The 27,557-nt window shown below is 45.5% G+C and overlaps 1 protein-coding gene across 2 annotated transcripts in view; it reads right to left on the bottom strand.

The window, feature by feature from the left end:
• The window catches only part of LOC148018275 (Insulinase (Peptidase family M16) family protein), a 220,487-nt gene that overhangs the window by 57,763 nt on the left and 135,167 nt on the right, over positions 1-27,557 (bottom strand). For both annotated transcript variants that reach the window (XM_087661217.1, XM_087661218.1), the window contains exons 15-19: positions 5,021-5,123; positions 4,783-4,878; positions 4,484-4,673; positions 4,325-4,386; positions 2,889-2,993 (exon numbers count right to left, since the gene is read on the bottom strand). In XM_087661217.1, coding sequence (XP_087517343.1) covers positions 2,889-2,993; positions 4,325-4,386; positions 4,484-4,673; positions 4,783-4,878; positions 5,021-5,123 — 556 coding nt within the window. The remainder of the gene's footprint in view (positions 1-2,888; positions 2,994-4,324; positions 4,387-4,483; positions 4,674-4,782; positions 4,879-5,020; positions 5,124-27,557) is intronic.

Below are 27,557 nucleotides of genomic sequence, written 5' to 3'. Positions count from 1 at the left end.
GGGAGATAGATGCAGCACTACCTCAGGAGTGCCTTGCTCCCCCGATACGAGAGCCCATAGAGCCCGGAGAGAGATGGGCCACTAGGTTTTCATCAACAGGCATCCCCCCACAGGTGGCAGATAGAGTGGGCAGCACTTCACCTGGGGTTTTCTTCACTGTACAAGAGGGGGGCGTTTGGCTCTTGACAGAGGGCACCAGGATGAGAGAATAGTTGTCCTTTCATGGAAGAGGATCCAGGTGATTGGCCTTCAAGGGAAGACATGGCGGCTGGACCCTTTTGTCTTTTGGCACGAGCTCAGGGAGTGGTGCCTCTGGATCTTGAAGGACAGGCCACTTGAGGAGGTGGAGTGGGATCCGAGAGAGTGGCTATAGCCGGCCATTGTAGTCGCCAAGAAGCCACCAAGGTTCCTAGAGTACACTCCCAGGATTGGCAAACACGTACTGATGCAGGAGAATATGGAGTGGGCGCCATCACGTAGCAGGCATTGGGCGGAGCATAGCATCACGGAGCCTTTCCAACGGACCTACCTTTCCAATGGACCCCAAAGCACTGCCTTTGGTCATGTGAGGCGGCGCAACTCGTATGGAGAGGAGTATGCCGCATCCTTTGCCGTATACCACCCAGCCTTGGATGCATCTCATGGGGGGCTTTCTACTGGCAGGCAGTTAGCCAGGGCGGTCACCTTCTCTATGAGGCCAAAATGCAGGACACAATATTCATTATCGAGGCGGCAGGGTCGCAGTGGTCGGTTTGGAGGCTCTACCCATCTGCCAAGTACTAGAGCCCATAGCAAACTGCTCTGAGGTATGGGAGATCATAGGGAGTCTTACTGGATGGGATACCCCTGGAAGGAACGGTGTCAGGAGGCTTTCGGCGGAGAGAGACTTTCAGTATAGGCGACCTTAGCAGAGCTCTGGACCTCCACAATCCACTCCCTCCACAGCCGATGGGATCAGGTGCCAGGCGAGTCCAGGGCTCGTCAGGAGCTTTGATGTCATTTCATGCACACTTGGGGCAGACAGGACCTGTTTTTCGTGATGCAGGCAAGCAGCCCCAAATGGCGATACACCCCCCCTCCATGGCTTCTTGCGCCCATCCCCCCAAATCGCCTTGAGAGGCTTGTATACATTATGTATTTGTGACTTTCATCAGCTCTAGCTTGTCTGTTGAGCATGAGTACTCCATTGTAGTCAGTTTTTTGGAGTAATATAATCAACCACATTTTACTTGAAAAAAAAAGTACAACAAAATATGGTACTAAATGTTATCATAAGATTTATAAGGTACAATACAATATTAGTACCAAAAAACATTAACTTGATTATTTTGGACTACAGATGTTAGGACACATGTTTAAAGCCAAAATAGCAAGGCCATTAGAGTGTATAGGATGAACACATGATGTTAACAAGCCAAAACGTTTATGGCATATGCCACATGCACAACCTGTGCTACAACTTAACAAGTAGATGGATGGGAATGGATAAATCATACATCAATGATCGCACAAAAAAGAGGAGTGTATGCTAGACGCAAAATGAGGCCTAGGATGAGCTATCACTATCATCAACATCATCATTGTCATCTACATCAGAGTGCTCATCAAGAGAGTCTGAAGATGACTCTGATGAGATGGATGATGAGAGTCTCAAGTCATCCTCACTGATGAGATTACCATCATCATCATCAATCATCAATGTCATCCACATCAATGTACTCTTGCAAGAGAGTCTGAAGATGACTCATTGGAGGCGGATGATGAGATATTGTCAAGCTTATCCTCACTAATGAGCTTACCATTATCATCAAATATAGAGGATGAAAAAGTTAAAACTATTAAGAAAACAGCCACAAAACTATCAAGAAAGGTCAAAAACTGGTGACATGTGCCCCAACTACTGTGTGTGTGTGTGTGTGTGTGTATGTGTGTGTTTTGGTGGTGGGGGGTTGGGTTTCTGTCAGCAGAACTTGCTTTTCTAAGTACAAACCCATATGGTATGATACAGTATGAACTGTACAGGATGGACCTGTCTGTATGGCATACGAGTGCAATCATGCCAAGTCTAGAAGCAAACTCATGAGTTCTAATGGATACTTAGGGAAACAGCCTTGGTGGGATTGAAATTGAAATGGAGAAGCAACTCGCAGCTCAGGTAGAGAAATTTCTCCTGCAAATGGACCTTTCTTGAGGCCATTATAAGCTCTCCCTTGTTGTATCTGGTTCCTGTTGTATATCTTTTACGTTTTACAGTCAAGATGGGCTTTCAGGGGATCTTTTGTGTGTATTTTGGCTTAAGCCTAACAATATCTGGATATCCACTGAGCTAAAGGCTGCAAGCCTCCATTTCTCATCACCTATTATCAGAGGTTAGCAAGCACTCACACAGCCCTCTTTCAAGCTCATCCCCAACTGGACAAGAGAGCCAAAGGCAGCATCTCATCCTGGAGCCTACTAACCGATAGGACCCAGGCCTTACGTCTCTTTGGGAGCCCTCAGCTCTGAAGCAACCAGACCTGTTGGAGATTGCAGGCAACACAGGTCTTACCCCTTATATGCAAGATGACAGACTAGCACATCTAAGAGGAGTGTATGCAACAAGAGGGGACATAGCAAAGCTATTCCTCCCAAGTAGCATCTCCCACCAAAGCCTCGTATTTCAAACATGGCTTGGTTAGCAGTAAAAATTATATCAACTTTAATACTAGATATTGATTTTCATTATTCCAAAGGTGGTTACTAATAGCTCTCTGTTTTCTCTGGAAATAAAAGGAATATATTGACTTTCAGATTGGTGTCCAAATACTTGGAGAGCTCATCCTTGCAAACTTGAGACCTATAACTGCATTACAAAATGTCAGAGATCATACAGAAAGAGGTGTGCTTACCTTTATGATTAAAAAACGGTCTTCTTTAACTTCCAAATCCACCATCTTCTCAATTATCTTTTCTAAAAGAATCACTATTTTGTGGTTGTATCCAAATATCGATACCTAATCAAATAGAAAAGCAATCATTTGCACCATCACATTTTTAGCAAATGCTAAAACTCACTCTTGGCTAAACAGTAAGCATCATTCAAATGCAAAGTTAATAAACAAAGGAAGCCCACTAGCAGAGAAAGGATCCTGCATTCGACATAACCACTCTTTCTGTTTATAGCCCTTAATTGGCAAAACAGGAATTTATCACCAACTCCTCTTCCCAACCACAAAAATCAAAATATAACAAGCTAAAGACCAATTGCAAACAGTTTTTTAAATGACATTTGGTAACATGAATAGAGCCTTCAAGCTGTGAAGATGTAACCTCCCACAAAAGAATTTATTACTTAAAAACGAGATCATGACACTCATTTATTTCATAAAACCTGCATCACTTACAGGTGAAAATCTCAAAGAATCACTTGAGTAAAAGAAAAGAACTTGCTGACTGTTTGCTACTCTTATAGATATATCTCAGGGAGCTTGCTACTTGAGTATTGACATACAAAAATTTTGATTTGAGTTAGTGTGCCAATCATGATTGTTGATACACGCATTACTATGTGGTCCAAACAGATATGACCTTTCTGCTCTCTCAGAGCTGTGTGTGTGAATCTAGCCTGTAAATGTCAATCTGTGAGATCATCCACATTTCAACTGAACATCAACCTTGAAAGATTTGCTTGAAAGCAACACCTATCACAATTAAATCCAGGTAATGGTAAAACAAGTAGTTTTTTCAGGACTCCGACTACCTACATTGAGTAGCTGTTTTGGCCGAGCATACAACTCAAATTCAGCAGTATTTTTTCCACAACTTTTATGAAGTTCTCATCTGTTTGCAAGAGAGTTACAAAGGTCATCCTTTTACATGCCTGTCTTGGAGTTAAGATGGTTGCATTCATTTAAACCTGATTTCAGATTAACGAGAGCTGGCAGAAAATAGTGTTTCACTAGACTCACAGAGTGGGTTTAAAAAAACAGAGAGAATGACAGGAAGCCCACTGAGCTAATTTTGAGTCTGTCTCATCTGAGTCAGATCTCTTCCCTGGTCCAATCTCGTTACTTTCCAATCTTAGGCTCCGATGCAGGTAATCACAAAGTGATGGGTTATGAAAAGTGTATGTTACCCATCTACAAATCCACTTCCACTGCAAGCATTCTTTGCATACATGAAACAGCAATCCCAAGTTCTAAAACCTCAAGTGCTATCACTCTTGAAGCTGTAGAGATGAGGCTGTCACTTTAGAATTTTTTAATGACAGTTGCAAAGATTGATTAATCAAAGAGTCGAGGAGCCAAATTTTATTATTTCCTAAACACAGGAAGGACGCTAGTACCTGAAAACCAGATTTTATCTGATGAATACCATACTTAAGCCCAGCAACTTCTGCATAATAAGCTGCAAGTGGCAGAGAACCATAAAATCACCATACAAAACAACTGGAAAGTAGAATTCTATTAGCAAATTCTTGATCAAATTGAAATATAACACTCACCATATTCATTCAGACAATCAACCAATAGCTTCAAGTATATAGTCGACAAAATAACAGCTTCAGGGGAGCCATTTGATCCAGGAGAATGGAAATCGACTTTGATGCATGCCTTTGGAGTTTGGAAATTAGAGTCCAGTTTATACCATAGCTTTGACATGTCAGACTTTCTCAATAAAGATGGATGATCTGCCTAGATCACGAGTTCAACAGTTTAGCATAGAAATATATAGCATTCGCCATGGCATTTCACATGATAGGACCCTTTTCCGCCCACAAGGGGGCCATCTTATCCAAGTTACCTTCTCAGCAGAAGACTTAATAGCAAAGTCACTTGGGAGAAATGGATTTGGTAAGGGCAAATGCAATCTTGCATCACTAGTTCCACTTGTCCATTCCTACACATGAAAAAGCACGGAAACGATCAAATTTCATTCTAAGTTAAAGCTCTCCATTTAGAATGCAATTTAAAATACTCCATTAACAAAACACAGAGGCAGCAATGACATGAGAACACCTTAACAACTGAAAAGATCCTACCTTTACAAGCTTTTCCTCAATCTTCTCCACCGTGAAAGGTGTTCCATACCAAGGCTCAAGACTTTGGGTCTTTTGATCAAATTCTTTAGATGCCCAAAGGACTCTGCAAATGGCATGTCAAAGCAAGCTCTCTCTTTTTAGTCTAATAAGCATTTTTATTCTATTCAAAAAATGGAAGCATCCAACATCGTAATGAAGTCCAACTTTCATCACATTAACTAGCAGCCAAACTGCTGGCAAGACAAAACAGGTGAACACATGAAACCCAACCTCCTCAAACCTACAATAAGCACAAAAACTACAAAAAACAACTGTAGACAGTTCAGATTTTCAGTATTAAGTTGTTCAACCTAGGCTTACAAAACCTAGACAACTTCTAGACTGGACGATCACCAAAGAACTAGCCAGTATCATGGGAAATAATCAGGCCAATTTTGGTAGTAAGCATCTCTCACTCTCTTTGGCATAGCTTCGTTCCACAGGGGCTCGTAGGGCTTTTTCGCCTTTAGAGCCTTCTTGAACCGGTGGTTCGCACAGATCATAGCTAGGGCATGCCAATTGAAATGGTTGCAGGCTTGCTCCCAGTAGTAGGGGTTTGCCATGGAGTAGATAGAGAAGGCGACAGAGCCCCAGAAGATGTTGGAGAAGCCCTCCTTGTCGGCGTGGGGGACGCCAGGGTCCCCCCCGTAAGCAGGCCCGAACATTTTCTCCATGGCAGGCAGGTCACGCAAACCAAATCCTTTCTTCTCCTAAAAGCAAGCTCTCTCTCTCTCTCTCTCTCTCACACATAATAGGTAATTGTCATAATCATGAAAAAGTATAAGATTACAAGACACAGGTTGGCTCTAGGTCATCGTGCATAAATTTAGCTCTCTTTTACACAAGGTCAGATGACTAAAAGAGTACAAAAGTCACAACAAAGAAGCAACAAAGATTGATATATGCCAAAGGACCGAGTCCGCCTCGGAAAGGAGATCAGTGTGGTGAATAAGATCTAGCTGCCAATATAGGAGACCTTTCAACTTAGCAAGGTGTGTTTGCACCCAGACGCCGAATCAAAAACAGAAGCATTCAGAGTTGTCCAATTGTCCCAACAGCCCCAAAAATGGAGAAATGGAAAGAGAATCTTCATATGTGGTTGTGCTAAAGTAGGGTAATTGGACTGAGCAAAGAATCGATCATCAGAGGGGCACAATGACGAGCCAACCACAGCCCTCCAAATAGCAGACAATAGGGACATGATTTTCCATGCCAAAAGGCACGAAAGAAAATGGGCGAGAAGATTTCTCATTGGTGAGGCAAAAAAAACAGGAGCCATTGGAAAAAAAGCATTTTGCAAGGGCTCCGGCAAGAGCTAACTATGGCACGCAAAAGGAAGACTCCATGATAGTCAGTTTCCACCAATCCCAAGATTTATGCAATCCCCACACAATATTGACCCTAACGACCCCAATGGTGGTCCTTAATCATAAGGTGGTACACTTGATTAGCTCAAGCCAATGAGAAGAACCAAGACCAAATGTCTTGCTTCAAAACAAACATTTCAAAACCATACCACGTACGGTTCTCAGGTGCATCCATCATTGAGTGCTCACAAGTAGACTATCAATGATGAACACATTGAAATCTCCCATCAATACTCGTGGTCTACCTAGAGACAAGCAAGTTGCAACCTAGTCCCACAAATCCTGTCTTGACAAAGAGTCATTTGGTGCATAGAGGCGTTTGTGTTAATGTTGTAGTTAATTTTTATGTTGACATTGATGTTAACATTGCTTTTCAGTCAAGCAAACAATCTAATATCCAAGGGAGACACCTTCTAAGGGCGAAAGCTCGCTACCCATCACGTTTGCTACGCTCCAACCCCTTGCTATCGCGCTAACGCCCCCGCCTCTGTCCCGCTACTCCCCCATCCGCCTCTGCCTCTGATCGACCCCTCTCTCCCTGTCTGCATCTGCCCTGCACAGTGCCCCCCCGCCCTGTTTCGACGCCCCGCCCCTGTTCGATGCCTATCCCCCCATCCGCCTCCCCCTTGCACAGTGCCGCCCCGCCGTCGTTTCAACGCCCCGCCCAGCCAGCCCCTGTTCGACGTCTTGCCCCTGCTCAACACCCTGCATAGCGCCGCCTTGCCCCCTGCTCGACGCCCCACCCCTACTCGGCCTCTCACAACGCCGCCTCGCCCCTGCTCGACGCCTCCACCCCCGCCTGCCTGGTCACGCCACCTGCTCACCCTTGTTTGGAAAAACACACACCCCCCCCCCCCCCCCCGGGCCTATTCCGCCTTGAGGCCCGGCCTAGCAGACACACCACCTGTTTTGAAAGCAGTAACTTCCCTCCCTCTCTCTCTCTCTCTCTCTCTCTCTCTCTCTCTCTCTCTCTCTCTCTCTCTCTCTCTCTCTCTCTCTCTCCCCCCCAAGCACAGCAGCATGATAGGTAGGTTCCAAGCAGGGACGCGCAATGGAAACCTATGGTCAGACGCCGGCGAACTCAGCGAGTGCCCCCCAGTCAAACACCTTGCACGTAGTCCTCTCTGAGGAGCAGCTCTTAGTCGTCCGAGCTAAGGAGCTAGAGCTAATGGAAACAACGATTTATGGTCAAGTAGTAGGAGATTCCCTAGCCAGGGCCCAGCTTCGGGACTGGCTTCACTCCACGTTGCGCATCGGCACAGCGCAGATCATGGAGACGGTCCTATTGGGCCAAGGGATCTTCATGGTCCGGTTCATCTCGGCAGACGCAACTCGCGAGTTACTCCCCAGTTCACTATATGCATCCACGAAGGGGGTCATATACATGGTCCCTTGGTACAGTGGCTTTATTGTGGAGGTGTTTGCACTCCACAACAGGTTTCTTCGGCACCCGGTCACCCTTCTTTTCCCCGGCCTGGCGATTGAGTATCGCCAGTTGGTGGAAGATTTTGGACGGCTCTTCGGCAATTGACAGCAGCAGGAGACCCAAAGGTACGGGTGGCAATGAAAGAGGTCAAGAATATCCCACAGTTCCTAGAGATTGAGGCAAGCAGGCACTCCTTTAGGCAACACGTCATTGTGACTGGGCAACCAGGGCAGTGCCTGCGCTGCCACGACTTTGGGCATCAGGCAACAGTTTGTACACGTTTCGAAGCCAAGGCGGCTCCGCACACAGGTCCACAAGTGGACGCTGACGGCTTCACACGGGTCCAGAGACAACAGAGAGGGAGACGGCAAGGGGGGGCGCAACCAGCTCCTCAGACCCAGCCTCATCAGCAGGGTGTTGGCGGGCGAGTGACCCCCTCTCGGCAGAGCACTCCACAACCCCCCTGTCCGTCCCACCTGACAGGACCACAGTCCCCCACATTTTCCACCCGCGCAACAGATTGCCTCGCCTGACTTCCCACAGTCCCCTTACCCACCCCCACCCCCCCCCCCCCCAACTGACCTTGGCCCACAGCCCCCCCTTGCCAGGGCCACCACCCCCCCCGCCCCCCCAAACACCCGCCATGCATCTCCATCCATCCCACCATCCCTCGATCCTCTTCCCCCCCCATCACCCCCCCTACTGAGCACCCCCCCTGATCCACACCCAGGTCAGGTGAGCCCCCCCAAACCCACCCACCCTCCTCCCACAAGAGGTGATGGGCCACACACATCTACCTCCTCCGCGCACCAACAGTCTTCCCCCTCCCACACAGCCACCAGCTCATCTGCCCCTGCCACCCGCTACACCCTCTCGAGACAGGTATAGTTGTTGCCACAAGAGTTCTTCTGTAGTGGCCCATGCTCCTACCTGCGAGTTGCGGATTGCGGAGAGTTCCCACTACCTCTAGAGGTGGGGATCTTCGTGGTTCATAAGTCGAGGAGGGGCAAGGTACATCTTCTAGCAACACCGGATGGACCAAACTACGCCTTTTTTCTTCAGTCGTCTTACTCAGGGGAGTGGATGACTACATAGATTGAGGAGTTGAAGAGTCAGGTGGCGGACCACATCTCCCAGAGGATGGGAGATGAAGAATTAGCACTATTTGCACAACAATGGCCAGGTTGCATGATGGACATTAACTGGTGGGCTGGTGTCGAGGTCCCACACTTAAGCATTATCTTTCGAGTCCCTCCACTGTGGAGAGCTCCGAGGGATGTGATCGAGTAGCCCCCAGCACAAACGGCCCATTTCTACCAATGTATAGAGTTGCGATTCTCAGCATGGTTGATAGATGCATTGATAGTACCACCTGGGGCATCTATCACCCCTATGGTCCAACCAAGGGCCACCTTGGGGGACTGGAGTTCACCATCCACACCGCTAGCAAAGCGCACTTGCATGCCTCACAATCTCTCCTCCTCATCACCAGCATCCATACCGAACAAATGGCTGTTGGGTCAGTCACAGGTTTCCCCATGAGCTTACATCTTGCATCATGGAATGTGAATAGTCTCCACTACAGTGGGGCATGTGGTTCTAGGAAGTTGATTGTTCGACAGGAGTTGCAGCCTGCCCTTGCCGGACGGATCGACATCTTGCTTCTGCAGGAGCAAAAGCTCACCCTCACCCAGGCCCACCGGGTTGGGAAGGTACTTCCAGGCAGCTCGCACACTTACTAGGAGCAAGCCATAGGTGCCCACGGCAGGAGTGGAGGTGTATGCACCTCTATTGGCCCGAGTCTCACCGCCTGTGTACGAGACCACAGGATAATAGTGGCAGGAAGGGTTCTATGGATCAAATTGGATATCGGGGACTCGTGTATTGAAGTCCTTAATATCTATGCCCCTACAGAGGTTAGGGCACGCAGCAGGTTCTGGGTGGAGATCGCAGCTGGACTCCTAGAGGTGGACTCCTGGATTGTGGGAGGAGATTTCAACAACCTGGAGGCCTTGGAGGACCAGCAAGGCAAAGGCAGAAACTACCAAGGCATGGCTGGGGAGGAGTAGGAGGCATGGGAGGTCTTTTTGCTTGCAGTCGGAGCACGTGATGCCTGGAAAGACCCTGCCTTCCACAAGAGGGAGAGGTCAATGGACTTCTCCTAGGGATACAGGCGGCTAGGTGAAGTCCTGCTAGAGCGGTTGGACAGGTTTTATGTAGGAGTAGGGAGGCTCTCGTGGAGGTTAGATTGAGCAATTGGCAGGCACCATGTTATCCGATCATTACGCGGTTCTCTTGGCACTTGACCCCCCAACAACCGCCCTAGACACAGGATCCTGTCGGATCCCTAACTCGATCTATAGCAGGGAGAAGGTGACGAGACAGATAGAGCAGATTTGGACCAGAGAGTGGGATAGGAGGGACCGGAAGTAGAGGAGGTTGCAGAGGTCTCGACTCAAACAGAATTTTCCAAGAGGCAGCCATACATGCCAGGCAGTAGTATTGGGAGGAGGAAAGAGTACTCCGGCGGGACCTTGCAACCACGCAGACATTATTGCAAGAGGCACCAAGGGATCCCACCCTCCACGCACAGGAGGTGCGTGCGCGAGCAGCCTTTGCTGGCCTAGAGCAGAGGCGCTCGGAGTTCTCTTTCCGCACCTCACCAGCCTTTTGGGCGCGGAAGTGGGACACAATGTGCAGGGAGTTCTTCCAGGTGCACCAGCCTAGCACCGCGGGAGAGCAGATACGCAGCCTTCAAGATCAGTATGGGAGGACCCGTTCTAGCCCAGATGAGGCGATGGAGATTGCCACCGACTATTACACGCGCCTTTTCCAGCACGAGACAGCTTCAGCTAGAGGACAGAGATGTAGACAACAGCAGGTATGGGATCACATCCCGTCCCTCGTCATAGAGATGGGATGCTCCCTCCTAGCCCCCTTCACAGAGAAGGAACTAGAGGAGGCTTTCCATACATAGGATGGGCAGAAATGCCCGGGGGCGGATGGCCTCTCTAAGGCCTTGTTCACTACCTACTGGGAAGTGGTGAAGGATCCCCTATTGAGGGCTTTTCAGGAGGTTTTCACCTCAGGACAGATGCCAGGGAGTCTCTCTACAGGCCTTATCAGACTTCTCCCCAAAGGGGAAGACCGGTTAGAGCTCTCCTAGTGGAGACCGATCACCTTATTGTCAGTGGCCTATAAGGCATTGGCAAATATGATTGATAGGCGACTACTACGCCTCATGCTTCCAGATATCATTAATGACACACAGACAGGCTTTGTCCAGGATAGGAGCATCCTAGACAATGTATTTACCTTCTTTGAGGCGACAGAGTGGACTCAACATAGTGGGCAGAGACTCGCAGTACGACTCGTGGATTTCGAGAAAGCTTATGACAGGGTGGATTGGGATTTTTTAGAGGGCACCATGGTGAGGTTGGGATTCCCCCAGGTTTGGATTCATGGGGTCTCCAGCCTGTATAGACTGGCCACTAGCAGGGTTCTCATAGGCGGAAGGCGAGGGGAGGAGTTTCGGCTGGAGAGATTGGTTCGACAGGGCTGCCCCCTGGCCCCATACCTGTTCCTACTCTTCGCAGAGGCGATGTCTCACTTCCTCAGGTCACGTGTGAGAAGATTACGCGGCCTCTGACTTCCAGTGAGAGAGGACACTGAGTTGTTAGACTCAGTGTACGCAGATGAAACACACCTCTACATAGAGAACAATGAGTTGATGCTAGAGAGAGTGAGGCTGGCTCTTGACGTGTTTTGCTTTGCAACGGGAGCGAAAATCAACTGGCGAAAGTTAGTTGGTTTCCTCACAGACCCGGACTCCAGCACAGAGAGGGGCGTCCACCTGGGATTTAGATGGGTGAGCAGAGGACAGACCGTCTGATACCTAGCGTTCCAGGTGGGACTCGACATCACTCCTGCCAAACACTTTTTTCTTCTTGTCCTTGATTCTATTCGGAGGAAACTGACCTACTAAAGCATGGTTCGCTTCTTACCAGCCAGTCGAGCCCTTGTGGTTAACCAAGTCCTCCTAGCAACGGCCTGGTACATCGCCTCGTGTTGGTGCTTCTCCTCATCATGCGTAGTGCAACTTCACCGCCTAGTGCAGAATTTCCTTTGGTCTGGATCTGATGGCTCTAGGGATTCCAAGGCCAAGGTAGCGTAGGCAACCATCATACGACATAGGTCAGAGGGAGGGTAGGATCATCAACCCATAGTATCAGAGTGTGGCCCTCTTGAGCAGGCTAGTTGTCCGCAGTCTCACACCAGATGGGAAGACCTGGAAGGTCTTATTGCAGGAGGGCCTTCAGGATTGTAAATCGAGGCTTGGCGGTGAGTGGAGATTGTCCTTGAGATGGATCTTCATGTCAGCCCAGATCACCCCCCCTAGATCACCTTTCCTTCGCAGCTTACTTCGCGTGTGGAAGGGCCTCCGTAAGGCCCTAATGTATAGCCCCCCAGGTTGCCAAGAGGAAATAGACCATCAGCCAGTGATCTGGAACCTCCAGGTTAAAGATCGGGAAGGGGCACAGATAGATGAGCGCCCCCACATCTAGTGGGCTGGATGGGAGGTCGGCCTGGCTTGTACCATTAGGATATGGCGGGAGGTGTACACGATGGCGGACGAGGAGGTGTTGCAACGAGTATCAGGCTGCCAGAGAGGAGTGGAGTTGAGGAGAAGAGAGATAGACGCAGCAATACCTCCGGAGTGGCTTGCTCCCCCGATACGAGAGCCAATTGAGTGTAGGGAGGTATGGGCAGCTAGGTTTTCACTAGCAGGCATCCCCCTTCAGGTAGCAGGTAGAGTGGGTGGCGCTCCGCAGGGGACTTTCTTCGCCGTTTAGGAGGGGGGACCCACCACCCTTTCATGGAGGGGGATTCGGGTGGTGCGTCTTCAGGGGAAGACATGGCGACTGGACCCCTATGTTTTCTGGAAGGAGCTCAGGGAGTGGCACCTTTGGATCAGGGAGGGTAGACCACTTGATGAGCTAGAGTGGAATCCAGGAGAGTGGCTATGGCCGGCCTCTGTGGTCACCAAAAAGCCACCCAGGTTTCTAGAGTACACTACCAGGATTGGCAGACATGTATTGATGCAAGAGGATATGGACTGGGCGCCGTCACGCAACAAGCACTGGGCGGAGCACAGCATCCCCGAGCCCTTCCGACGGTCCTTCTCGCACTGCCTATGGGATAGCTGGAGGCCGAGGAGGGTGTCGTACTTTTTATGGCTGGTGGCACATAGAGGCTTCGGAGTGGCAAGTTGGCTAGCCCAGATGCAGAAGGAGGGAGGTTGTAAGCGCTACACACAACAGCCATTGCAAACCCCAAAGCACTGCCTTTGGTCATGTAAGGAGGCATAGCTCGTGTGGAGAAAAGCATGTTGTATCCTTCAATGTATGGCACCCAGCCTTGGGGTGTATCTCATGGGGAGCTTTCTGTTGGCAAGCAGTCAGCCAGGGCCGTCACCTTCTGTATGAGGCCAGGATGCAGGACACAATATTCATGATCGAGGCAAGGTCGTGCACAATGGTCCGGTCTGGAGGCTCTACCCATCCGCCAGGTACTCGAGCCCACAGCAGACCGCTCGGAGGTATGGGAGATCATAGTGAGTCTTACTGGATGACATATATGGAAGGCACAGTGTCAGGAGGCTTTCGGTGGAGAGAGACTTTCAGCACATGCGACCTTAGCAGAGCTCTGGACCTCCATCATCCACTCCCTCCGTGGTTGATGGGATACTTGGGGCGGCCAAGGTCTGTTCTTTGTGATGCAGGCAAGTAGCCCCAGTTGGCGATATACCCCCCCCCCCGGCAATGGCATCTTGCCCCCATCCCCCCTGGAATGCCTTGAGAGACTTGTATACATGATGTATTGGTGACTTTGCATCAGCTCCAGCTAGTCTATTGAGCATGAGCACTCTGTTGTAATCAGTTTTTTTAGTAATATAATCAGCCACATCTTATTTGCAATAAAAAATAAAAAATCCAAGGGAGAGAAAAGATTGAGGTATCAAAGAGAGAGAGTGAGCATTTAATGTCGAGGAGAGTCCATGTTGGGGCCTTTGGGGGGGGGGGGGGGGGGATGTGTGTCTATGATGTTAAGTAGAGAGAGAGAGCCGGTGAGAGGAAACTGATTGCTTTGAGAGAGAGAGAGAGAGAGAGAGAGAGAGATAAGATAATATAATATAATATAAGATCTATCAACGTCTCTAAAAGGCTAGAATGGCCTATGAGACCATAACCAATACAACTGGTATCATCATCTCTCATCAAAGAAGAAGGAATAGAGATAAATTTATGTGTAGGTCTACATGGTAAATTGGGATGAGAAGTATGGACAACTGAAAAATCTGAAAAAGCTGAAAAAAAAATTAGGTTTAAAAAGATTAAAAGAGTGTAGAGTATCTCCCCCTTAGCCTATGGAATCTACCAAGACTTAGCAAGCTACCTCCGACTCAATTAGCACACCAATCTGTATCTGTAACAAGCAATTGTGATGCAAATGTGACGCATATAGGCATGCCTATGTAACCAACATTCCTCCTTGGATAGGGTGGTAAATAACCTAATTAAGCACTATTTACAACAATTAACAAATTCATAAAACTGAAAAGTACACTTTACCATATAATCTTGGACATTGGACACCCTGTTGGCCCCAAAACCGGGTGCTCCATTCGGTTTTTATTTACCTTAATTGAAGAAGAAATTGATGTACAATGGGATTCTCCCAATCCCTTTCGGTATTCCAACTCCCCTTGCTGTTCAAAATGACCCACAAGTCTTTAATCTCATTTGCCCCCTAATTCGGGCAATCAATTGGCCTTCACCCACTTTGATGGATATGGAAAGTGCCCCAAATTCAATTATTTGCTGGCCCCTCCACTTGAATAGGCTAAAAATAGCTTCAGCCCTATTGAATCCAAGTCTTGGAGCTTCTAATTTCTGGCACGCTTCTCGAGGCTACTGCTAAACCCTAATTGCTGCTACAGATTAGGATTTACAACAAAGAAAACTGAAATTTCTCAGCCTCAGATGATCTCAATGCTGCAATCTTTGGAGCAAGGTTGTAGAAAGGCTAGGAGATGAGAGAGAACACTGAGGAGAGAGAAAATTCAGACTTTCTTCACAAAGAACTGAAGAAAATCTATCACTTACTGCTGCTGCCCTGTCTCAACAGCTTGTAGATGCAAAGAACTAAATAAAATCAGTCATTTATTGTTGTTGCTCTCTCTCAACAGCTTGTAGATGCTATCACTTGTTGATTGGTCTTCTCCTGCCCCTGGCTGCCTGAGAAGGTCCTCTAATGGCTGCAAATCAAACCAGCAGCATGTCCTCCCTCTCTCTTACAAGCTGAAAACATTAATAATGCCTCTCTTCAACCTCTAAAGACATTTTTTAGTCTTGCATGGGCATTTTTTACAAGTGGCAACCTTCCCAAATGGTTCTTCCAACATTATCCATAATTAAATATTAATTTCAAGTCTTTAAATACTAAAAATTAATCTAATAATTATTTCAGTGCATTGAAAAATAATCTGGCTGTCCAATAATTAAATTGGCTAGACAACTTCCATTCCCGAGTGTCTCTGCGCCGTCTTTGACCATCAAATTGACGTTAGGTACCATTAAACGCCACTTCTCTAGTGTCACTAACTGACACTTATGGCCAAATGAATGACCTAGGCCAACAACTGGCACCAAGTACCACCAAGTACCTATGCGGCATAACTTATAGCAACTTTTGCATTTGACATCCCGTGATTTCGTTGGGTCCCAAGCTCGTAAATTTACTCTAAACCCAGTTACTCCTCACATGTGCAACATTTACTTAACCATGTGCTTAAAAATTAATCCACATGTTAAGTGAGGTTTCAAAAATACATGTCCTCATGATAGCCTATTTCGCCGAGTAGCTACTCTAGGGTGTCGTGCTCTGTGTAATGCTATAGCTCTGTCAACTATGATGTGGTCTGATGATGTCTCTCGATGACGCCTATCAGTAGGAGATGTAGTATTTGGGGTGGTAGCGGTTGGGGGTTTAGCTATAGTGAAAAAGTTTAAAACTGCTCTCTGAAGGGGTGGATGAAGTTGGGGTCGCCTCCTATCCCATTACAATACTGCTCTGCGCCGCTAGAGCTCCAATAAGAAAAGACCCAAACATCTTTGGTCTTCATAGTCCATCACCCATCTTAGTGGTCCAAATCCCTCCTTAAAGAGGCAATGGTAGCAACCTCGGATATCATAGTATACAATACATCTACAAATGCAGTGCTTCTCTGTTTCCGACTCCCATCCACAAAGCTGGCACATCTTCGCATTGGCTACAATATGGCTCTATCGACCTGTCTCAATCAACAACTGATGCGATGAGGTGAGAATTTGACCAATAGCAACTCGGAGTCCATAAGAAAGTTGAGCATCCATTTATCTCGGTCTCACTATGAAACCATCACAAGAGACTTACAAGAAGTGGCATCGGTATTGTGTCATTTTTGTGCCTAATGGGAAAGGGGGCTTGGACCAAGTCCTTTCTGTCTCCACTTTAGTGATATTTGCTCTGATCAGACTATTCAACTCTACATGACTGAGACTCAAAGTAGGGCAATCAAGGCTGTAATCAAACGATGGTAGTCTATATGTACTCATGCCAAGTTTGTTCAGCCACGTGCTTATATGTGCATACCAACACCTGTCTATCTCCTCTACTGCAAGCTTTCTAGAAGACTCCAAGGCTAGTTTAGGGTATCAGTCTTTAGGGAGTTGCCATATCCTGTGGATGAAAGTAATTGCTAGGAATAATGCCTCAACTACCATGAGTGCAACACCCAATTTTGCTCGGATGATCTCATGGTATGGAGGCATTTCCCCTTATCGTACATTCTTTCATGACCAGTAGTCTTTCCATGTGTTCCCAATCCTCATAATGTAGTGCTTTCGGTCCATCACAATCCATCAATGGCATCTGTCTAGTATGATAAAGGCTTGGACCCTAAATAGCTGCCCCATAGAGTAGTGTGGGCATAACTAAAGTGTCAAAAAGCCACAATTTGATACGAGGCTCTTGAGACTATATATGTGCACACTGCCACTGTAGGCTACCCAAAGTTGCATATGCCCATGCAAGCCTAGCCTCCGAAGTTTCCTTCCATGAAAATTATGGCCCTTTGAAAGTAACCCCAAGGTATACATATTGTCTAACCATTTCCACACGCTGACCGTCATACATAAAGTGATGCTCTGAATGTGTCACCCAAGCTGCCGAGGTGCTAAAGACCATAATTTTAGTCTTTCCAAGATTAACCTTGAGACCTTTATCTTCACAGAACACATGCAATGCATCCAGATGTCGTTGTAGTCCCTTAAGTGAATTTGAGGAGGGAGAGAAAATGAGAGAGGAGACCAACTTACTAACAAATTATAGGACGGACCTTCAAGGTGCCACCCGTGGGCATGCACAACAATCAAGACGAAACGTAGGACCAAATTGCCACACGTGCTGGCTGCATAGCACAACTGCCGATGTGGGGAAATGTTGGGACTACTGCATGGCACGACGACTGCTTCTTCTCATCTCTTCTTTCTCTCTCATGTCTTCTTTCTGGGTCAATTCGTGGACCCACGTGGTCAAAGGAGGAGAGGAGAGTCAATCCATTAAGAGAACATACTCATCTCTTTTGTTTTGATTTTCCAAACCTTTGTAATAGAGAAGCTGTCCCTTTTTTTTTTTTTTAATGACTGAACAAATCTGCATTAAACACACTCTATTTACAATCCTGTCCTCTTTTGTGATGTGTGCCTCCCTCTACTCTAATCTGCGCGTACTCTCGTGTTATAACTTTTTCTCCCAATCTACTTGTTCTCTCTCGGTCTATTCCTTCTCTCTCACCACCATCACTTCTCATGGAGTAACTCCTTTTGATACACTTGTTCCTACTGAGCCTCAATTTATGAAGGATGCCCATCCGAACTTGAGCACATGCACAGGCAATGTCCCAAGAGATCCTCTTCTATGAATTTTGATGAAGACTCATCACAAGTGGCTATTCAACAAGCTTAAATCAAGGACATTCAATGGCAATTGGCCGAGATGCGCACTCCCCAATTTTCATTTGTGGTTGCAGCCATAAGGATGTTGCCTCTTCAATCCTAACTCGATCGCTTTAAAGGGGAAGAGAAGAAATGTGACGAGATCAACATCGATTCATGGCTGGCCAAATGGACGGCTTATTTTGATTTTTATTAGTTTGATGATATTCAATGTATCGGACAAATACAAGTTATATTACAAGTAAAGGTGTATACTTTGTGGGCGGAGTACACCCCAAGCTAGAAACATGGGCAGATTTTCAATTCCTTTTTCACAAGCATTTCATAACCAATGACGGATTGAAAATCTTTGTAAATTATTTGAGCTTGATATGGGGAAGAAGGCCTTGGACCCCTATTCACAAGAATGCAAAGATCTTCTTCACAAAACAAAGACTTTCGCCTCAAGCATTCCTCTACATACTTTATTTTTTCAGATTGCCACCGGACTACTAGAATGAGGTGCTCCGCAATCCATTACATTCACTAGAGGACATCTAAAAGTACCCCAAAAATTTTGATAATACTTTGGCTACAATTAGAGGCAGCCAATCCACTGCTAAATCCCATTGAGCCATTTGCATCTTCAAGCCAAAGAAACCTTCTATCCCAACCATAACTCATCAACCACCTTTGGAGTTGCACAAGAAAGACAATAACCAACAAATTAGTCCACGACATGTGGTCCTTGATGTATCCATCACAATCTGGTTATACTTGTCGATCTTTGCAGCATCCTAACACTTGGGCCAGAGTGAATCAGATATATATTTGTCAGAGTGATTCCTTTCTTCCAGAAGTTATTGACATGTGGATGGATTGACAACATGTCTTATCATATCACTTCCCTTTGGTCTTGGAAATGACCCATAGACCTGTTCATGTATTTAAGGCCCTTCTTACTTAGTTGCCACTTCGTTTTAATCAATGTTTTCTGCAGCAAAATCAGTTTTTGGAATATGTTCAGCAACTGATCACTTCTTTTAGCTTCAAGGTCCTATTTGGAGGGAGGGACGCATGGGCCGTTTTTAGGGATAATGTTAGACACTTATCTCGTCAGTATGGTATTCAGCAAGCTTTCTCCTTACGAGCTAAATTGTAGAATGCCGAATCTTTATTGGCCCACTCCTTGTCTCTAAGTCAATTAGGGGATTCTAATGATGACCTGCTCACATGCATTGAATGGTTTAAAGGCGGAGAGAGAGGGACCTAAGCAACTGTGTCTTTGTTCTTTCCGGCATATTCGCCAGCACTTTCGGGTGCCTCGAGGCTACCATGACATTTGGTCGTCCATACAGGACATGCTTCTGAGCTTCTCTCCTTTGCTTGCTTTAAAACCATTGTCTCCTTGGCGAGATTGGATGTTTGTGCTTCCTGATGATTTCGAGAAAAGGTCAGCTAATCAGGTCTATCATCAAATGGTCGAGGCCAAGAGATGGGTCATTGGAAAGGCTAATAAATTATGGCATAGCAAAAAGAAGTGGCAGGAAAGATTCATTCAACTCTAGAAGTCTAAGGTTCCTTATCAGGGTGAAGTGTTCATGTGGAGGTTGCTTATTGGGGGTCTTCCAAATAGGGACGTGTTGCACGCTCGCAAGATCTCCAGTGGTTGCTGTGTATTTCACACTACATATGATGAGACATTGCTTCATCTCTTTTTCTCTTTGTCCTGTTGCTCGACAGATTTGGAGTTTTGTTTCCTGTGTGTGGTCTTCGGCGACTCAGCAGCAGATATCAGCTCATTCGTGGATTATGGGAAGGATGACTTCCATGTCTACTTTGCAATTAGATTATTTTTGCCTCTTCCATTTCCTTAGATGGACAGCTCCGTGACATATTTGGCATACTCGGAATGCCTTTATTTTTTATTCGGCCTCGAGCATCCATGGTCATGTGGCCCGTGTTTGTAATTTAGTGTTATGGCAGATCTCCTCTATGGTTTCAGCTAATCTGGTTCTTGAAATTGTTCCTCCTTGGCTGGATATTGTTTGCTCCACACGAGTTGTCCTTTCTATGTGATACTTGTGTTTTAGAGTCTTGGTAACCTTTCATTTGTGTCTGTTTTTCTTAGTTGACTTGAAGGTTTGATGTAAATATTGCTACTTAATGCAATTATCTTCACACACACACACACACACAGAGAGAGAGAGAGAGAGAGAAGCTAGATCTCATCCAACACTCCGACTTGCTCCCTTGGAAGGATTTGCATCCTTGGCATATGGCAATTGCCTCTGGGTCGTTGCCATGATTGGTGTAACCTTTTTAGTGCATTACTACGGGGATTCCCCACACATTGGCCTAGGGCCCTCGTGTCTCTTGTAATCAGAAAAAGAGAGAGAGAAAGAGTGAGAGAACCTCTTCACATGATGGCTTAGTGTCATCATGTATCTTGTAATCAAGTAATCTTGTATTTTTTTCGTAATTAATACAATTACCTTTTACGAAAAAAAAAGAGAGAGAGATTAGTCGAAATCTTAGAGAAGGACAAGGCATTAACTTCGAGGATCCAACTAAGGACATTGATAACCATATTAGTTATGCCCTTTCAATAACAAATCTTGAAGTCAAATTCTTACATAAGCCTTGCCCATCTTGTCTTGCGGCCTTAGAGGTCATGTTGATCACAAATGTATTTTAAAGAACAGTGGTCAATCCAAATAATGAACCAAATGCCATACAAATAATGATGCCATATTTTAAGCACATGGATGACCACCAACAATTCCTTCTCTTGGATGATGTAACATGTTTGGGCATTAGCAGACTTACGGTTCTCAAATGCGACAAGTTGGAGGTCCTTGTAAAGAGCAATATCCATAGGATAATCAATCACATCTGTATAAGCTTCAAAAGGTTTATTCGGGTCGATAATCTGTAATATCGGTGCAATGGTAACTAGCTATTTCAAGATTTGAAAACATTGATCGAGCTCATGAGTCCAAACAACTAGCAGACTAACATGGCTTTTCTTGCTTTGGATACCCTTAAGCAAACATGTCAAGGGTTCAAGAATATGAGCATAGTTCTTAATGAATATCCAAAAAAATCTAGTAAAACTCAAAAAAGTTTTTACTTGCGTTATGGTCCTCGGAAAACACCAATTAAGTACTACTCAAATGTTTTTGGATCAATTTGAATGCCACCAATCAAGATGACATTTCCAAGATAGAATAGCCGTGAGTAAAAAAAATTGCTATGTGTAAAAATATTCCAAGATGAAATTTCCAAGATAGAATGGCATTGTTGGATCAAAATATTCAAACTATACACTATATGATCTGAGCGATCCGTAGAAGGGCTTTCCACATAACATACATGATAAGCTCAGTTGATGTAGATACCATGTGGAGTTGTAATTTTTGCACCAACCGAGAAGAAAGGAAATTGTGAGTAGAGCCATTATGGAGTTAAAGTGTTAATTTCTTGGTCATTAATATAATTAGTGACCTTTAAAAGGTCATATGGCCAAACATGGTTTTATTTATGGAACACCATTATTACTACTCACATTAATAACCATCTTTTGATAAAAATTCAAAAGAAATACCTTGAGCTTCTACAATATTAATCGAAGCCTGTGAGGTAGACTACTTATTGTGAGGACACTCCTTTTTACTATGAAAGTGGGCCTCGTTTGATGGCATGCAAAGCAATGACCCTTTTGCGATTCTCATAATGAGTATTGGGAGTGGCAATAAGGATGTAGTTCTTGATTAAAATGTGGAGCCCTAGGAATCCTCGGATTTCCTAGATAGTCTAGGGAGGCGGCCACTCTTGGATGTCCCTCACTTTTGTAGGGTCAACCGAGATTTCCTTGACTGAAACAATGAATCCTAGATACTTGATCTTCTTTTTGAAGAAGGCACATTTGCTCCTCTTTGCATAGAGCTTATTTGCCCTCAAGGTTTTGAGGACAATTTTGAGGTAGTTTGGATGGTCTTTCTCTTCATTGAAATAGACTAGGATGTCATTAAACTACAAGGGCATCCCAAGCTTGTCGCTCAGTACCATCCATAACTGAATGCAAAGAAGTAGCCTGATTCCCAGATAGACATGCATTAAAGTCACCCATGACAAAACGTTGACGAGCCATGGAAAGGCAATGCAGGTCATCCCAAAGTTGACAACGTTCCCTTGCCGTAGAAGGAGCATACACACCCACCAACCACAAAGCCTCTCCCTCATAAAGAATCTCCAGAATCGCAAATCGGCCTGGAGGGTCTTGAGAAACCAGCGATGGTTGCAAGCAGGATTTGACAGCCAACATAACACCAGATTTATACGAAGCTCAACCAATGAAAAACACAACGTAATCCTTATAAACATAAGAGGATCCAACCAAAGCATGTTGTTTATGCTCCACCACACAAAATACATCCCACTTTCCAACAAACACAACTTTCCACAACCGATACTGCTTGCTGCCCGAAGAGATACCTTTCACATTCCACAAAGCAATTCTCATAATAAATCGAAAAAGAGAAAACTACTGAACCATCGCTTCCTTTTCCTTTTACGTCTATAGCTTTAGCTGCCTGGAACCTTTCCATCTCGCTTTCGATTACATCGACAAGGTCTGCCCTTAGCAAACCAACAATCAAAGCACGAGAAGGGAACTGCTATTGCTATGACTGAAAAACATCCCTAGGAGGCAAAAGCCCTCCCTGCGCATCAGAGTGCAAAGTAAAATTGGAATTTCTTGTATCATCCCCTTCCGGAGCACGTGAAGATTGAGGGTTCATGTAAAACCCCTTACCTCCACGTTGAAAGGTCTGAGTGATGGGGTGTGGCAATGGGTGGGCCAGAGCCGAACGAGAAGCTTGTGTTGCATTACGTCTAACCACTGAAACCCAAGAATCTTCTTGAGAAGACACATTCTGATCAACCGGAATGGAAGTACGCGCATGCCACCAAGAAGCGTGAATAACCGTGCTTCCATGAGAGATGGCAATCTATTCTATGAAGAGTTTGGCAATATCTGACCAAGGATAACACTGAATACATAGACTCTGCAAAAGGAACAGCCCCAAAGCGACCATATGCAAATTAACATCCCACAAAGCTGCACCCCCCATCCTTTTCGGAGTAGTGACATGCTGCTAGGAGATCCATGCATGCCCTAAATGATTGCCTTTCTTTTTCCAAAGCATAAATCTAATAGGTTGGACCAGATCCAAACCTCTCTCTCTCTCTCTCTCTCTCTCTCTCTCTCTCTCTCTCTTTTCGTAATGGATGTTATATTAATAAAGTACTAAACGACAAAAGAGTTACAAAAGTCATGGCAAAGACGCAGAGGAAATTGCCATATGCAAGGGAAGTAAGTCCTCCCGAGGGAGTAAGTCAGAGTGCCAAATGAGATCTATCTGCCAATGCAAGAGACCTTTAAGCCTAGCAATATGTCCCTAAACATTAGAGGCTGAATCAAAAAGAAAAGCATTCCGAATGGTCCAATTGTGCCAGCAACCCCAGTATCTAAGAAAGTGAAACAAGATCTTCATATGCGACTGTGCCGGTGTGGGGTATTTCGGCTGCACAAAAACACAATCAAAAGGGCTTAGCGAGAAACCAACCACTGCTCGCCAAACCGCTGACAAGAGTGACCAGATTTTCTTAGCGAGAGGGCAAGAAATAAATCGATGACGCGCCGATTCCACACTGGTGGTGCAAAAGAAACAATAGACATTGGAGATTCGACGCTTGGAAAGGGCTGAAGCAAGAGGAAGACCACCAATCATCACCCTCCAAAGAAAGACCTTGCATTTGAAAGGTGTCTTGTTCAACCAGACCTCCATCACATTTACCTTCCACCATGACTGAGATTTACGCAATCCCCATACAGTATTAGCTTTAGTAACCAGCCATTGATGATCTTTAATGACAAGATGATACACCTCGTTAACTGAGGCCTTTTCCACATTCAGCCGGACTGCAAGGTCCCAGTCCTGCCAGGGACGATCCGAAGCAAGAGCAGGAAAGGGTTGTCTGCTCTGGAGCACCGTCAAAAGCTGTCCCCATAAATCACGGTATCCACGAGGGATCCTGAAAAGCCTCCTGGCTGTACGAAACGATATCAACACATTGTGACTGCCAAGGGTGGAATCTGCAACTGAAGTCAAGCCCAAACGTGCCATGCAGTTAAATTTTGGTCTGAGCTCATGTTTGCCTTCCCAAGAAAGTAATCGTGAGGCTACCAACAATTCCAGTTGAAAAGAGTTAGTAGCTAAGCGGTCCTCTGCTGGATGCTACTAAGCCTTCTGGAGAACCAATTTCCAGGAACATACCAAATGAGCAAGCAGGGATGATGGACTAGAAAACCAAGAGTCTGCATTAAAAACATGCCACCAGGAGCTCCGAATTTGGGTATTACCATGCACAACCCCGTGATCCTCAAGAAAATAACGGGCTATAAAGACCCACGGGTGATGATCCAAGCACACGGCGGGAAAAAGAGACCAACGAAGTGCCAGCATATGAGTTTTGGCATCCAAAATAGCCCCACCACCCATGCGTTTGGGGGTACATGCATGCGACCAAGAAATCCATGAAATGCTCGCATGCAAGGAATCCTTCTTCCATAACATGAAACGAATGTACTAAGTAAGAGCATTCAATGTAGTAGTAGTCCAAGGCAGCAATGGTAAGAAATATGTGAGCATTGGCAACATAATTGTCTGAGACACTTTGAGGCGAACATGGAAGGGCCAAGCCTGCGACTTCAATACAGAAACATAGCTGCCAGTTTCTATAAAATCCACTCTAGTAGTTGCTTCGGACGAACATCGACACCCAAAGGGTACCCAAGATGCCTGACAATGGAACCACGGGGAACAACCATTCCCTGCCAGTCCAATGACTGTAAATCTGACTCCGTGCAATTGAGAATGGATGATTTCAAAGCATTAATATGAAGACCAGAAGCATGACCAAAAAGAGTCCAAACATCTAATGCTTTGCGAAGATTGTCCTTGTCCGCACGCAAAATCATAAAGCTGCCATCAGCCAAGGATTGACTCATGAAGTGCTGTCCAAAAGGAAGAGACAATCCACCCAAATGAGTAGAAGTTGCCATATGAGATAACATCGAAAGAACCGAATGAGTGGCAAGGGCAAAAAAGAGAGGACTCAAAGGGCAACCTTGTCTCACAGAGCGTGCAAGGACAAACGGCTCGGTAACACCACCATTCAGCATAACTCGCGAAGAAGCCGCAACCCTAATGGTGTAGATCAAACGAGACATCCGAATACCAAAGCCCATAGTAGAAATAAGTTTTCAATGAAAGACCAGTCTAAATAATCAAAAGCCTTCTCTAGGTCCAATTGAATCAATATCACCTCCTGATTAGAGTGTGTTGCATAGTCAATAGCCATATGCACATTTAAGACATTATGTAGAATGTTTCGGCCCTTAAATGAAACCATATTGAAAAGGATGCACAGTGCTAGGAAAATGCTTATGGAGCCGATTCGCCATTACTTTGGAAAAGATTTTATACATAGAAACCATCAAAGAAATTGGTAGCCAATGTTTCAACATAGACAACGAAGGAACTTTTGGAAGCGGTTTGATAAGTCCTTTCCATGAGGAATGTATAAACCCCGTTTCCCAAGCTTGCTGAAACATAGCCATCAATGGTTTCACCAATCGGGTAGCAAAAACCTCAAAGAATTCATTGGTGAGACCATCCCAACCGGGACTTTTATCCTTGGGCAAGTGTAACAAGGCATCCATAACCTCCGCCTCACGAATATCTGTCTCCTAAGTAGTTTGCATGTCATGTGGAACCTGATTGCGGACCAAATCAGAGAAAACTGAGCGGGCATGAGTAATTTGGTCAGAAGGTAAAGGAGTAGAACCAAGAAGGTCTACAAAATAAATCCTGCACATATTCACAATAGTCTGAACATCAATGACCATTTGACCTTCTGCATCCTGGAGTCTAGTCATATTCTCTCGAGTAGGAGATGCATGGAGAGCTCGAAAGAACTTATCAGTCTAACAAGCACTATCTTGCAAATTCTCAGTCAAATTTTGCAGTTTGGCCTGCTGATAAGATTTCAATTGAGACTCTTTAATAAGATCAGCCAAACGCATCGCCAATGGCAGCAGAAATACATCATCTGAAGTCTCCACCAGTAGCGAATGAACCAAAGCCAATAATTCCTTCGCTGCTTGTCGACGCCGCCAACAAACAGAGACATGATGGATCCCATACTGCCGAACAATCCGCTGCACATTACAGAGCAATCGTTCAAAAGAAGCATTGCCCTCAGAGGAGAAGTCCAATAAAAATCTATCAATCAATTGTTGCATATAACCCTGAAAGATTAAATGCTTCAAATAAGACGAGTTGAAACGCAAAGGGAGTCTATCCAGAAATTTCTTAAAAGGTGCAATGGGTTGAACAAGCATATCAAGCTGTAGAGAAAAATGGTCCGACAAGGCATAGTGCTGCAACACTTTCATTTCCAACATCTCAGGAAGAAAATCATCATCCTGTATGATGTACATGCGGTCCAACCATGACCATGTAGTTGTATACTGCGCAGAATAAAAAGTAAACCCTGTAGAAGAAGGATGTAGCCAAGACCAAAGATCTTCCTTAAGTACGGCAAGAGCAAACGCATTCCACACACGGCTTTCCGGAGCGTCCATTACCGAATGCTCTGATATGGACTGTGAAGGATCAACACACATATCGAAATCCCCCATCAAAAAACCCGTCTGCCAAGTGACAAGGAGGTCTACAAAGTATTCCAAAGATCCCGGCACGATAAAGGGTCATTTGCAGCATAGAGGCCAAGTAACCATAAGATCTCTTCTTCAAATAAAACTTCAGTCACCACAAAACAACCATGTATATCATTTTAAATAAGAACAGGCTGATATTTCTCATGTATAATCATAAGCACACCAGAATAATACATGGCATGTGTCCCTGCATAAAACAAGCGAAACCCATGGCAATCCACAACTTTTCCTGCTTCGCCATGACTCTTATGCTCAACAGCACACAAGACATCCCATTGATTCTCATGCAATAAACTCCACATGGCATGTTGCTTATTGCGAGAACAATCGCCTCGCACATTTCATGTGGCTATCTTCATGTGTATTCAAAAAGAAAATCAGGAACGAGGCAAAGCTTGCCTCGATTTAAGCTTTTCTACTAGAATCTCAAGGACTCCCTCATCCAAAAAAATCAGCTAACATGGCAAAAGAGTTCTGACAGCCAGATTTAGAGGTAGACGGTGTATCCACTGTCTTGGGGATGGAACGGGGATAACGACGATCCCATGGGATAATCACGTTACCTCTAGCATCAAAAGCCAACTTAGCATATGGGCCCTTCGGACCATCTGTATATACTTTTCTAGTGGGCTGATTGCAAGGAGCAGAAGAAACCATAGCATGAGTAGTGTGCTCTGAAGAAGACATGTCTTTCCTGCGCATATAAGTACGCAAGGAATCTTGTGAAGCATTAGGCACAGTATCCGCCATGCCAGCATCAAACCTTTTATCTTTTTTGGCACGTACATCTACCCAATCATTGTCACGCGAATCCAAACCCGAAACATGTTGCTTTCCTTTATCCAAAACTTTAGGTGAC

Source organism: Lygodium microphyllum, chromosome 21 (genome assembly GCF_053477565.2).
Source record: "Lygodium microphyllum isolate KBCC chromosome 21, Lygodium_microphyllum_v1.1.10, whole genome shotgun sequence".
In the NCBI taxonomy this organism is placed as follows: Eukaryota; Viridiplantae; Streptophyta; class Polypodiopsida; order Schizaeales; family Lygodiaceae; genus Lygodium; species Lygodium microphyllum.
This window is presented reverse-complemented; position numbering and strand designations above follow the sequence as displayed.